Here is a 15,113-nt window from a genome sequence, read left to right on the forward strand (position 1 = left end):
CAGGCATTAGAATCCCATTGTAATCAATGGGAGTGTCGCCAGCTGGACAAGGCCACATTTTTACCAGCAAATCACGACATTATTTCCCACGGGTTTTAGACGTTCGTCCCGATGCATTCAGACCTCTGCTGGCAGCTGACTTGCTTTTGGGGTTGGTGTGGCATCGAAACAGGTGTCAATTTGTAACTCGAATGTCAAAGTCAAGGACTGCCTGTATTGGAAATCTAGGTGCAGAGGTAAGCAGGTCTTGTGGGATTTCCCATATGAAAAAAAAGACTTACATTGACGTAGCCCTTTTCACAACCACTGGATGCAAAGTTCTTTACAGCCAATGAAGTATAGTCACTGTTGCAATGTAGGAAATGCAGCAACCAATTTGTGTAGAGCAAACTCTTGCAAACAGCAATGTGATAACGACTGGATATATTTTAGCCAGGACACTGGGGATAACTCCCCTGTGCTTCTTCAAAGCAATGTCATGGGGGAACCTTTTAACTGAGCAATCAGATGGAACCTTGGTTTAACGTCTCATCAAAAAGACAGCATCTCCAACAGTGCAGCATCCCTTAGTACCACATTAGATGGTGTCAGCCTAGATTTTTGTGCTCAGGCCCTGGATTGTAGCTTGAACCTGGAACCTTGGGATTCAGAGGTGAGAACCCGACCAACTGAGCCACAGCTGACACTTCAACAGGTGATAAATGCTGCAGAGCCAACTGAGCTCACTGTCTATATTGTTAGTATGCACACCAAGTGAATAAATGCATAAACTCTATCCTTCGGTATTTTACATTGTATACCACAATCTTTATCCATGCTATTTAAATGCTTCTACTCACATTTTATCCTGGCACACATTTCCCATTGTTTCATTTCTTTATTTTTGTAAGAGTGGTTAAGTCTATTTCCCTTTGTATTTTCATTTGTCTGGCTTGGTGCTTGGTGCCAAGGGGATGACTACATGGCTTATTCCCAGATCACTATAATATCCTCTATAATTGGCTGCCAGAAATCACCTACATGGGATGGTCCCCTCCAATTATCAGGAAACATGGTATTATTCAGGATGTGGGGCTGCATTGGTACAAGGTGAACTTATACAATCAGTAAACTTATATATTGTAAATCCAGAGCTAAAATCAAGCTTACTTCAGAGCAACGTAGAAAGAAGCTGCCTTCTCCACCTGAGTCTCATTCCAATGATGGGCTAGGTCCTGACTCTAGATTACAGTTTCAGTTAGATGGTAACTAGTGCTGGTGCAAAGTAAAGTGCCGCTGTTGTGTAAATGGAAAGTTTCCCCGAGTAAGCTAGCACTTAAATTGCATTCACTCCAGCTCTGTGTATTGAGCATTAGCCACTGTTCAATATCACTGAGCTACTTCAAGTCTCTGATCACTTGCATTGAGTTTCTGAATCCAATTCATTAGTGTAAATTAGAAACAGTCATGTTACCAGCACCAAGCTCTGAAGTATCCCATTCAGTACTCCACTTATTCCAACATAACTCCTCTAATAAGTATCCATTAGTCTCTACCCTATAAGCAAAAGGATTCCAATTAAACTCTTTGCACTATAAACAGGAACCATTGAGGTGTCAGCTGTGGCTCAGTTCATAGCGCCCTCGCCTTTGATTCAGAGGGTTGTGGGTTCATGTCCCACTCCCGGAAAACCAAGAACTGTGATTGTACTCAAAAGAGTTGCAATCTGTGACTGTTGATAACTCGAAAGAAAATAAACAGGAACCACGGTGCATCAGAAACTGGGTACAATCATTCATATAAATATAAATGTTGAATAGTAATAAGGAGGCAAAGGTAATGTTGTTAAAAGCTTTATCACCTAAACAAAACTGGTGTGCAGGCCGAACAAGAAACACTATATCAGAGAGCGAATGACTGCATAGAAATTAAGATATTTTCTACGCCCAGTTGAATATTAGGAGATACAATAAGTTGTCTTAGGAAAAACAGTGTTTATGTCTCGCACTAGGGTTCTGTCCCATCCCCTAACCTGACCTTCTGGCCAGTTTTGGACTTGACAAAGAGTGGCTGTTGTATATTTTATATCTCAGAGCTAAGCGGAGATGATACACCAGTTTCTATGTGTGTAGGAACTTCATTTACAAGAGGTTTTTTAAAAAAATGCCTGCTCCATGCTTAGAGCTCTTTGCTTTCAGCATCTTCTTCAGTTTGTTTACTTTTCCTGAGTCCACACCCAAGCTTAATTAATGAAGCACAGTGAGCACCAATAGTAAACAGACTCACAATCAAACACAGAATAATTGAACACTACAGTGGCAATTTTACCTTTATATCATTCTGGAATGCTCTGTAACCAGCTGTGGGACAGTATACAGGAGCAGTTCTCTGCCTCCAGGAATGCAAATGATCTAACTGAGGTATATTATCTGAATGCCCAGCATAAAGAACAATCTACTCCATGTTTTCACCTTTTAAAAATTAAACTGAAATTAAATTTGTTTTCTTAGCAGTTGAACTAACCACACAATGCATATAATATATGGATGAGCAAAGACACTTTAGACAGAACACAGCATTGGAGATTCATCACTCTCACGTGAGGACAGTAACTCTGTGGAGAATCACTCCATGGTGCATTGCATTGGCACATGTTACCATTGTTTCCATATGTATTTGGAAAATATTTTGGCTGCACCACAGTCCCCAGTAGGACCTGAGTTGGACTGGAGTGTTTTAATCAGCTCAAGCATACTGTCACTAAAAAGCCTCAAAAGCAACTAGTGGATAGATAGGCTCAAATTGAACTATTGTCCTTAGAATGTGACACTGGGGATTACTCACTTACAGCCAGCCAGTCAGAACACTTATAATGCAATTTACTAATATAAAATTAAAATGTCTGTGATTCCACATATTTCCCTTGTTGGCAGTAAACAACGTGACTGTACTATGAATGAGGTTTTATTGGTTAAGGATGGATATTGACATGAGGTGCTGGAACATTTGCTGACAAATTTACTCTTGAGGATTTTCTTTAAGCTTAAATGTAGCACGTAATTGCCAGGAAGGCTGTTTGACTATAGGGGCATCACAACTGAGTTGTTTTTTTCCTCCCCAGGAACACTGAGTATCTGCTGTCGCTGCTGCTGCTGCTGCTGGCTGAGATCAGCTACTTCAGCTCAAACCACAGAGCAAACCTGGGACCTTCACAGCCTGTATCACTCACTTACACAACAGAATGTACATCTGCTCAGCTCATTAATGTCATGAGAGTGCATATTCATAACTTTGTACATATAGAAGTAGATATGTATTTATATATTTGCAAGATACTAAAACAATTGAAATTAGTTGAAAAGCTGCAAGAAAAGGCACATTGGAGTTTGAGCTGAATGTTGAATTCAAAAAAAGAGGTTCACAACCAATGTCAGCAATCCTATTCATTCAGAGCGAGTTCATTTTTAATGCACATCATTGAAATTTGTTGCAGATAATTTCTACAGCTGTTATTTGATGGACCATAGGTGTAGCTGATGAAAGTTGCAAAGGACATTTCAAAGCTTCAAGATACAATGAAGGGAACCACACAGTCATCCATCATACAGTTAGTAACAATGTTAGCAGAGTGGGTATGACACTAAGGAACATGGTGGTACTCACAAGGTTTTTGCTTTCCCTGAAGATGGGTGGTGGAAACATTGGGGGTGGAGGAGGGGTCAGAAGACAACACTTGTTAGTGCTTCTCTTTTTGTGTTCCACAGGTGCCAGTGCTGCATCACAAAGGAAATATAATCAGGCATCACCTTTCTGTTGTTACCATTACAGCTCAACAATTCAACATTAAGGAATAAGCATCTCAAGAATCTCAAGATCCCAAAGAGTTTTTGCTCAATATTTTGCTTTTAGACAGAATTTCTTAATATTGCAACATAAATCCTAAAGCTGATTTTGTATTGATTGAAAGGTATTGACATTAAGAGTTTAAAATAGTATAGGCAGAAATAAAATTCTACAGATTAGTATTGATTCATGTAAAATAACAGAATTATCAGTTAATCCAAATGCTCAATTTCATTTTGCAGTAAAATTGACATGTTAAATTGACTGAATGAATTTTTCATTTTGAATATCTGGAGGCATTAATTTTGCACAATTGTTTACTACATTTGCAGCATTTTTTAAAGAAATATGAAGTAGAGATAAACAGCAGTGACAGGTTGTCCTGGGAATTGTTCCCTTAACATAACTGCAGATATCACTGCTGGTAGAAATCTAACCCTGTGATTCTCACTTTAAAACGCCACACAGCATTAAAGGCTTCTATTTTCATAGCAGTGTAAGCGAGGAACTGCTTAAGCATAAGAATATAAGAAATAGGGACAGGAGAAGGCCACCTGGCCCATCAAGTCTGCTCCGCCATTCAATAAGATGATGACTGATCTGATTGGGGCCTTAACTCCACTTCCCTGCCTGCCCCCCATAATCCTTGACTAAATCTTTGTGTATATATATATTGCTGGGGAAGAGAGTTCCAAACACTAACAACCCACAGAGAAAAACATCCTCCTCATCTCAGTCTGAAATGGGAGACCTCTTATTTTTAAACTGTGGCCTCTTGTTTTGGATTCCTCCATGAGAGGAAACTTCCTCTTAGCAGTTACCTGTCAAGCCCCCTCAGAATCTTTCAACAAGATCATCTCTAATTCTTCTAAACTCCAATATGTGTAGGCCCAACTTGATTAACCTTTCCTCATAAGACAAACCCCTCATTTCAGGAATCAGCCTACTGAACCTTGTCTGAACTGCTTCCAATGGAAGTATGTCTCTCCTTAAGTAAGGTGATCAAAACTGTACACAGTACTCTAGGTGTGGTCACGTGCTGCTCACTAAAATTAAAGCAAAATATAGCAGATGCTGGAAACCTGAAATAAAAACAGAAAATGTTACGAATACCCATTAAGTTAAGCAGGATCTGTGGAGAGAGAAATAGAGTCAATGGGAAGAATCTTATGCCCTTTGAAAAATTTCATGCATTGGGATCATTTCTGAGTGTGACAGAGGTGACTGACAGTTGGAATGTTCTGGGAATTAAGAGGCCGCTAAGAGGCCACCTCCACTTTCACCATCCAATTAAGGACAGCAGGCAGGATCCTGAGGTGGGTGATCCAATCGAAGGGCTGCAGCACTGGATGGATGGCAGCCCCACCAGCAGAGAGAGGCGTCGCTGAGGCAGGTAGAAGTGCGCAAGGGCACTTCAAAACACTTCAGAAGCTCGATTAATATTTGTAAAAACAGGCCTTTGCTCTTTTTGGCACATTCATGGGGCTGGTGATAGGGGGTCCTTAGGACTCTCCTGACTGCCACCAGGAGGTTACCTCCAAGCTGCTGGCAGCCTCCTGACTCAGTAGGGGGCCAGTTCAACACCAGGAATAGCCTGGTAGTATCAGCAACTTGCCTCAATTGATCCCTTAATTAGCTTAAATGGTTACTCGCTGCTGCTGCGTGAAGCTGCTCCCACGTTGACCCCAACTCCAGCAAGACCACTTGCAGGCAGGAACACATCAAGGAGCTGACCAGATGTGCAAGTTTCATATTTTGCTTCCACCTCTGCCTCCAAACCTCCCTTCATGGGGATGGCATGATTCTGTCCAATGCTTTGGGTTGGTGGCCTATCAGTCAACTAAGCGGTTTCTCACTCCACAGATACTGCCTCGTGTTCCTCTGGGACACATTTCAATATTCAGCTTCAGAGGCACATTGTCAAGAGCTAGAGGTTAAATCATCAAGTCTCTGACCAATGCATGGAAGCCCAAGAAAAACTTGTGCACAAGAAAATGTTTCAGGGTTCCTTACAACGTGGATGAAAAGATACAGTAGACATCAAACATGAAGAAAAGGAAATAACATGAGGGGTCTAGGGTGGGGAACCAAAAGCATTGGTGAAAGAGAGTGTTGAAAGCAGAGAGGTTGATGGAAAGGCAAAGGGAACATGATGGAGAGTTCCAGGGGCATGGTTGTATAAATATACATCACAAATGCAACATAAGGAGCATGAGAAAGCTAAGACTATCATTAGAAAAGTAGAAGGTCTATGGAAGGGTGTATGGTAATAAATCACTAAGATAAGGTAGGGCAAAACCCTGGAAAGATTTGAAAACATGGATGCAAATTTTGAAATGATCACTATGGGGCATAGTGATCCAATTGAGCTTGGAGAAGTTGGAAATATTGGTCTGAATTTTGAAATGATCACTATGGGGCACAGTGATCCAATTGAGCTAAAATATCATGAAAATCTTTCAAAAGTATTATTTCAAAAAATAGTTTAAACATCTAATAATTGATCTTAGTGGTGACATTTAAAAACACTCCACAAATATAAAATTATTTTTTCAGGGCTAGATCTGTTGTGCAGCAATAGTTATTATTCTGATCACCCATTAAAAACCCAGTTATACCTAAATAAGATGCAACTTTGGAGGTTTTTAAACAGTGATGAGAAAGCAGAAAAGGGGAAGTTCTCACCACATCAACTGGTTTCACCAATTACTGACTCAGGAGGATTTCTGGAGGTTTACAGCATAGCTGGTGGCAGAGTAATGAGTGACAAAGCACAACTTCAGGATTGTTGTGTTAATCTGCCCATGCGCTAAATACTGAAGTTGCGGCCAGTTTCGGAGGGTAATGACGGTGAACACTGACAATTTATTGTCAAAAATTCCTAAAAAATCCAGGCCATTGCCAATGTGAAACATTGCACAGAAGAAGACTTAGAAAAAAAAGAGGAAGGAAATATATTTAAAAGTAAAGAGTAAATAAAAGCTACCTCTAAAAAGAATAATGAAGTAAAAAGGATTTAGTTGATTGGGTTCCAAGTACTCTCACTTAAAGTATTAAAGTGCTGTGTTATATAGTATGGTAGGATATCTGCTGCACTTTAAACAACCATTTCACTAATGAGAATGTTTTTAGGATTTTTTTAATCATCTCCTCTCAATGATTGACCCAAGTCACCTAAAGCAGGCCTATCCATTCCAATCTAGAAGCTGTAACCTTTTCCTTGTTCTCTTTTCACAGAAATGCACATCTGGGAGATCAATGGCTTCATTTGCACTAATTGGTTTACTGAAATTAATGCAGTGCTATGGTATGGTAGCAAAATCACTCTGAATTGGCTAACCATGCTGACAGGAGAGTGATTCACAAACCAAAGCACCAGATTGTTGTTTCATATTACTACTTTATTGTAAAGAAAGTCTTTGACAAATACTATTAGTGGAACCCCTTGAGCGTGTTGTCATTCAATAAAATTATAGCTGTCCTATACCTCAACTCTATTTACCAGTCTTTGTTCCATATTCCTTGATGCCCCTTGAACAAAATTCTATTGACCTCAGTCTTGCAAATTTCAATTGACCCAGCATCCATAGTACTTTGAGAGAGAGAGTTCCCGGTTTCCACTACTGAAAAACTGCCTCCTGATTTCACTCCTTAAATGGTCTGACTTTAATTGTCCTATGGGGTACATTTTCTGAGTTTGTACCAACAGCAAAATACATTAACCCATTACTAAGGTGCACTTGAAACATTTTCTAGAACGCTCTAACAGCACGGGCGTGATCTTTCATCACCAGCAAAGGCTCAAAATTAAGGCTTGCACTTATATATCTGCCCAACAAGTCTGTAAAGTGTTAACTATTCTTCCTGAGAAGGTGGTTTTCAAATATAAAAATTTCCCATAAATGTGGAATAAAATGCTGTTTCTGAATGACGACTTCAATTCGCCTGATCTTCTTACAAAAAACTTTATATAACAGTATATTGTAACAGGTAAAATGGAGTCTTTCTTCAAAGCAATCAGCAGACCTCAGAATCAAGACTTTTTCCAAGTACCAGTTTCACTGACGCGGGCGATGGGAGCAAGGTGGGTGGGGTGTGTGGGGATGATGGAGAGGAGAAACACAGGGTGGAAAGACTTTGGTGGGGGACCTCCAATGGGCACAGTGGGCCTGTAACAGAGGTTACTACCCATCAGCCCGAGAAATGAATCCTGTGACAGCAGGAGGAGGCTGTTAAGAGCCTCAACTGGCCCTCAGGAAGGCCTCCTAACACTTCCCAGTCACTAATAAAATTAAGGTGGGGCAGGAGTGCATGCGTAGGCACCAGAATGGAGTTCATGGCATGCTGCCCCATTCAGAAGCATTCACTGCTGAATCCAGTGTATGGGATTGTGACACATGTCTGATCTCCATTTTAAAAACTCTTCACTCCATGTATAAATCAGCATGTAATACATGCAACAAAGTCACAAAGATTTAATACTAAAGCCTGATAACATGACTACATTAGCATATCCGAGTGTATACAGGTAGGGCACAATTGTTAGATTTGGGTATAGCTGTTTACAACGAGTATTGTAGAGTAATTGGAGGTGCACCTATTGTGTTGTAAGTAAATTGGCTGTGTTAATTGCTGCTTCTGACTCCATTTATCGTTTGTTCCTCAAAGTAACCTGCCACACTGAGTAACAGTGTTACGGTAAGAACATAGGTAAGATACCTTACCATGCTGGTTTACAGAGCAAGAGTTTCTTTCTGTAAATGAAGTCCTTCTGTTATGGACTGTTTTTCTCTGTATGGTTAATTGGCATACTCACTTAAAACCCATAATAATTCGAAGTTAAACAGGGTGGGCTACTACAGAAGGCAAAGTTACAGACCCTGACAGTCGAGGCCAAGGGTGGGGAACATTTTTCTTTCAAGGGCCACTCACACAGATAAAATCAGTCGTGGGCCACACATACACAAAAACCAACTTAATTTATTTTTTTTTAGAGAGAATACAGAAACATTCAAATCACCCACTGCTTTAATGTGATGGCTGAGTTTTCCTTAATGAGCCTTGTTATGTCTGCTGGCACTGATATTGCTAATCGCAACTGGCTTTGCTCTTTCTCCTTTCCCACTCTGCCTGCCTGCCTCTCCCACTCACCCCCTCTCACCTTTTCTGTGCCCCCTCTCCCCTCTCCCTATGCCCCCTCCCCTCTCCCGCGGCCCCCTCCTCACTCCCATGGCACCCCCCCTCGCGCGGCCCTCCTCCCCCTCCCCCACCCACGGCCCTCCCCCTCTCCCGCAGCCCCCCACTTTCCCTCTCCCAAACCAGTCCAGGGCAGAGTCTCAAGCCAAGACTCTAGCCAACTCTGAGTCAGAGGCTGCACCTGGGCCTGGAGCTCTTCCAGAGTCTGCAGGGGCTGAGCCCCGGTCCTGGGAACTCTTGAAGCTGGGAGGGGGAGCGGGTTTGAGCCACCGATGGAGCCAGGTGTCCTGCTCCCTTTCTCCCCCGTCCTGGGTTACTCACAATTCACTATCCGATTGGCAGCCTGCAGCTTCCCATCCCTGCTCTGCGCTCCTGCTCCCGGACCTTGGGCTTTGCTCTCTCCCCACAGCCTGGGCCTCTGGTGACTGCGGCCCAGGCTCAGGCATGAGAACATGGTAGCAGAGTGCAGCACGCAGGGGGGCAGGGATTTTGAAATCTCACTGCGGGCCAGATGAAAAAGTGCAATGGGCCGGTTCAGTCTCTGGGCCTGGAGTTTCCCATGCCTGGTCTAGGCTGAATATGACCAAACTGGAAAAGTTCAAGTCATGCAGGACTCTGTTGGCCCTGGTGTTTTTGCTCTGATTTTATAGATGCTGTGATATTCGCTGGATATTGATTTTATCTAATGTAAATGTTCTGCAAAACCATTTATTAATTTCACTAAAAGCAAATGATATATTTATATAACACATATAAAAAACACGATTTATGGATAAACCATTTGTGAATAGCATATATCCCAGCGTGAGTAGGGGCGAGGGGGGGGCAGGTGGGCACAGGGTTGCAAGAGTGTTTTGACACTCATGCTGATTTAAAGGGCTGTGCTCCTGAGTGGCCTCTACATCTGCTAGGCATAGCTGTAAATAATTGAGCATAAGACAATCAGGCCAAGTTCCTGACTGACAGCTCCCAATGGGACCATCAGCATGCATTCCCCTGGAGCCCTTTCTTGTGAACTGCAACTTCTGGGCTCGAGCCCAGGTCTGCTCCCCGGAGGTTACAGTTCTTTTCTGGCCCTCAATAGCAACGAACGTTTCAGCATTTGCCACTACTGGGATTGCAAGATCCGTGCCATTGTTTTCTATAACTAGGGCCCCCTGTGACATCACAAGTCATAAAGTTTACCTGAGGCCTCTTATGGAACATTCCCAAAACAAGAAAACAGTAAAAACTGGGAAATAAAAATACTGGTCCGAACTGGTCTTGTATTCTTGAACCCGGATACTGTACATAAACCCGAGTCCCTGCCCGGTGCCTGTTGTTATCTGTAATGCATTCTGTCCTCTTTATGACATGATCCATGGAAGGAAAACACTTTTCACCTTACTACGAGATGCATTCTATAATGAATATCATAAAGGTCCAACAGCATTGCAGCTATGGCACAGATTTTGCAGTCCCAGTAGTGGTGAATGCTGAAACGTTTGTCGCTATTGAGGGCCAGAAAAGAACAGTTAAGCACTCCATTTAATAATGCTAATATTACCTGCAGTGAGATACATTAGTTTTAGATTGCCATCCACCTCCCAGCTTTACTTTACACTATAGTGAGGCAAATAGCATGAGGTATCACTTGAATGAATATAAATGACTATTGACATGGAAGGGACATAAAATGTTAAAACATTTAGGTGAATCACAAAGTGCAAGGAAAACATATTTTTGCTGTGACAGAGCATAGCAATTTGGTCCATAAGTTGCATTTTAATGAAGAATTTTATTTGAATTGCAAAGTCAGGTAGTGACTGATGTAGTGCAGTTATACTGTAAATACAGTTCAAAGTTCTAAGCAGTGCGAGCAGTGTTTTCCCTGGATCATTAACACCACTCACCCTACAAGCCAAGCAGATATTTCTGCTTATGTGCATTGACATACCTACATAGAACACTGACTGTTGGTTTCTGATTACCAGTAAAATATCTGAATGTCTGCTTCAGCTTTTCCAACTTCTTACCACTAAGTTATGCACCCTTGCTTCTCCTTCCTAGAATCCCTTTCCTCCTGGCTGAGCTGTGGCTCCAAAAGTACCAGGCAAACTCCAAGCAAGATAGGAACAGGAGTAGGCCATTCAGCCCCTTGAGCCTGTTCTAACATTCAATGGGATTATGGCAGATCTGTGACCCAACTCCATAGGCACACCTTTGCCCCAAATCCCTTAATATCTTTGGTTAACAAAAATCTATCAATCACAGATTTAAAATTAACAATGGACTTGGTATCAATTGTAGTTTGCAGAAGAAAATGTCAAACTCCTACAACCCTTTGTGTGTACAGCTGTTTCCCTATTTCACTCCTGAAAGGCCTGGGTCTAACTTTTGTACTGTGCCCTTTATTCCTAGACTTCCCAACCGGTGAAAATAATTTCTATCTACCCAATCCATTTCCTTCAATATCTTGAAAATCTTGAAAATTTCCATCAAAGTGCTCCTTGACCTTCTAAATTCTTGGGAATTTGTGAAATCTCTCCTCATCATTCAACATATGGTGAATGGTAACATTCTGGTAAATCTACATGGCATTCCCTCCAAGGACAACATGTCCTTCCTAAGTTGCTGTGAGTTATTCACCCGCAGTGAGCCTGATCTGGTCCTATATGGTATTACACATGCGCAATCTTCCAGCAGGGCGTCAGGAGATAGTGACCAGGAGCAGGAATCCTGGTTGGTTTTTCCCTCCTACCATTGAGGCCAGTCATGTATCACTGCTCTGGCTAAGATTAATGTGGTAACTGGGGGTATAGTTCCTCCCTTCTATCAATCGGGGGGGTCACGTGATGTACTGCAGGGGCTCCAACCAGTGAGCTGGTCACGCGGGCAATCTGTGGGGCAGAGCTTCCTGACGAGAGTCCTGATCGAGTGTGAAAGCATCTTTAAATCTCTCTTTAATAAAGTTAACTGTTTCTTGATGAAACTTGTCTGCTCCGTCAAGTCATCACAATCAACGAACTGTGCAGGACAGAAATCAAAATTGGAACCTGACTACTCTGTATGGTCCTGCTATTTACTAGCTTAATCAGGGAGCATCCTCATCTCTCAATAATCATAAAAAGTTCAAAGTTAGTAAGGGTGCTTCAACTGGTTATGTGAAGAGTTTCAGAAGATGAGCTTGACATAGGTTATAGTCACACTACAGCCAGCGCAAAGATGGTGTTGAACAAGACTACCTACTCTATTTGGTCCCATGGCAATGTTATACTGCTCATCTTTCTCCACTCACTGGGAAATCTCCTGGCACCAATACAGATGTGCAACATAGCTGCCCCTTTGTACAATTGCAGCCAAATAACCTGGAATTATGGCAAAAAAATTGAATTCCCTTTTATATGGTTATATGGCTTCCCTCTGGAATTGTAATTCTAAAGCACTTATTTTCACTGCAGTGTTTTTCTTGTTATTTTTCTTCTTAGACAAATAATCAATGTTAGTGAGCCCAACAGCTACTATGGGATATATACATGTCTTAAATGTATAATAATCATAGAATAGCACAGCACAGAAAGAGACCATTTAGCCTATTGAGTGTGTGCTGGCTCTTTTGAAGAGCAAGCCAGGTAGCCTTGCACCATGGCTCTTTTCCCATATCCCTGCGGTGTTTTCTCTTTCAAGTATTTATCCAATTCCATTTTGACAGCTGCCATTCAATCCATATCCAACACCCTATTGAGCAGTGCTTTCCAAATCCTAATCACTCATTGGAGAAAAAATGTTTTTCTTCATGCCATCTCTGGTTCTTTTATCAATTACCTTAAATCTGTGCCCTCTGGTTATCAACCTTTCAGCCATTGGAAACACTTGCATTTCTTTATTTACTCTACCTAAATCCTTCATGATGTTGAACATCTCTATCAATTCTCCTCTTAACCTTCTCTTCTCCAAGGCAAAGAACCCCAGTTTCTCAATTCTATCCACGTAACTATAATCCCGCTCGACCAGAACCATTCTAGTAAATCTCTTCTAACGCCCTTTTTAAAACCTTCACACCCTCTCTAAAGGATGGGATTCAGAATTGGACACAATACTCCAACTGGGGTGAAAGTAGTGTTTTATGCAGGCTTAGCATGACTTCCTGGTTTTAGTATTCTATGCCTCTATTTGTAACGTCCAGAGTCGCATAAACTTTGTTAACCTGTCCTGCCACCCTCAAAGGTTGGTGCACAAACAGGCCCCAGGTATTCACCTGTTCTTTCACCCCTTTAAAATTGTACCATTTAACTTTCCTCACCTCGTTCTTCCTACAAATAATAAGTTTACTGCATTGAAAATGAGTGTTACATTACTGACAATAATACTTCATTGTTGCTCTGCTAAACAATGCACATGTATTACTGGCAATAATACTTCATTATTACTCTGCTAAACAATGTACATATATTACTGCTATATTAAAAGTTATTTTGTTTGTATTCTTTGGTATAAACCTATTCTCCTCACATCCCTATCTGAATTAGGTGCATGTTTCTCAGAAGTAGACTACCAATAACATCGCCTTTTAAATTTATGGATTAAAAATGTGATACCTCATGTTAAAACAAAATACCATAAAACCTGCATCCAATGAGCGCTGAATGATTTCTAACTTTAAAATAAAATGGACTTCCGACTCTGAAGCCTTAAATATGTCAGTATTAGTACCGGGCAGAACATTTGTCGTATAACGGTTCCAGTGGTGTGCTAACCAATTGGATTCTTTGACAGATAATTTCTCAGTTGCTGGGCTCAATAACTCCCACCAACCCAAACATGCTGTTGGCCATTTAGAATTGCAATTCCAGAGGGAAGCCATAATTCCAGATTATTTGGCTGCAGCTGGACAATGGGGCAGCTATGTTGCACATCTGTATTGGTGCCAGGAGATGTTCACAGTGAGTGGTGAAAGATGAGCAGTATAACATTGGCGTTCCCAAGGCAGCATCCGCAAACAATTAGAAATAGTTTCCCATAAATTCCCTCTGGCTGAGCAAGTTATTTCAGGAGACCTGACTGAATGTGAGATACGAAGGGAGCCAGCTGATGTTTACCCTCTCACATCCGACTGGAGTCCGATGGCAATAAGGAAGAGATCCGAAGTATTTTTAGAAAAGAAAATTTACGTTCTCTCGCCTGGTGGACCGACCGAAATAGAATGAACGCCAACCAGTTTACATTGGAAATCGAACACTGGAGCTAGAAAACCTATTAACATCCTGATCCGGGTCAAATCGTTAATCCGGTGGGATTCGATCTCTGTCCATTAACGACAACAATCTGCAGCCGAATCCAGATTGTCGGCTTCCCTCATTTACTCACACTGCCGATCGCTTGCATTTTACACTGAGCAACAAGCAAAGGGGGGAAGGAGGGAGAAAAAATGAGAGAAAGAGATCACTTCATCTCTTAATACCTGCTTGTAATGGGAAAGCGTTGTCCAAGAAGGTGGATTCAGCCAACACATGGCAGAGAAAGAACTGGAGGAAAAGTCCGAAGGTGATCGGGAACATCCCGGCTCGGCTGCAGTTCAAACTTGACGCTGGCGTCGCTGTTGCCTTTAGGAGAAGAATGGCAAACATTTCCCATTAAATCTTCTCCTTACCGCACACCGGCTATATTTAAACTGCAAGTACATCAGCTGCTTTTACAACACAAGCCCCATCGCGGATATTAGACACTGGCAGTGCACATTACTGCTCGGTGGTGATGAATGTAGCGAACGATGGGACCGTGTAGAGATTTAAACTCACACACGTACAGTAAGTGGGATGAGAGATTTAGGACATTTCTCCAAATTCCAAAGGCGCCTTTGAAATTACAAACATTATTTTTCAGCTTGCGCATTCCAATGGTACTATCTCCCCACACTTCCCATCTTCTTAAGGTGCCGATGAATTTTTTAAATAAGTTTGTATAAAGTAAAATCCTGGTTGTTTGAGCGAATATTAACCCACACGAGTGCCCTCATCTTCAGAAGGGAAGACGCAAATTTGAAATCAGAAGCGATGTTATTTACAAATAAAAATCCGTCAAGCGCATGCAAATACCACCCTCTTAAACCGAATCTC

The 15,113-nt window shown here is 41.7% G+C and overlaps 1 protein-coding gene across 1 annotated transcript in view; it reads right to left on the reverse strand.

Annotated features, from left to right (window-relative positions):
• The window catches only part of colq (collagen-like tail subunit (single strand of homotrimer) of asymmetric acetylcholinesterase), a 111,640-nt gene extending 97,016 nt beyond the window's left edge, over nt 1-14,624 (reverse strand). The window contains exons 1-2 of the mRNA XM_078539039.1: nt 14,459-14,624; nt 3,643-3,752 (exon numbers count right to left, since the gene is read on the reverse strand). Of these exons, the coding sequence (XP_078395165.1) occupies nt 3,643-3,752; nt 14,459-14,624 (276 nt within the window). The remainder of the gene's footprint in view (nt 1-3,642; nt 3,753-14,458) is intronic.
• Between the last annotated feature and the right edge of the window lie 489 nt (nt 14,625-15,113).

The sequence above is a fragment of the Cetorhinus maximus genome, chromosome 3 (assembly GCF_964194155.1).
Source record: "Cetorhinus maximus chromosome 3, sCetMax3.hap1.1, whole genome shotgun sequence".
NCBI lineage: Eukaryota > Metazoa > Chordata > Chondrichthyes > Lamniformes > Cetorhinidae > Cetorhinus > Cetorhinus maximus.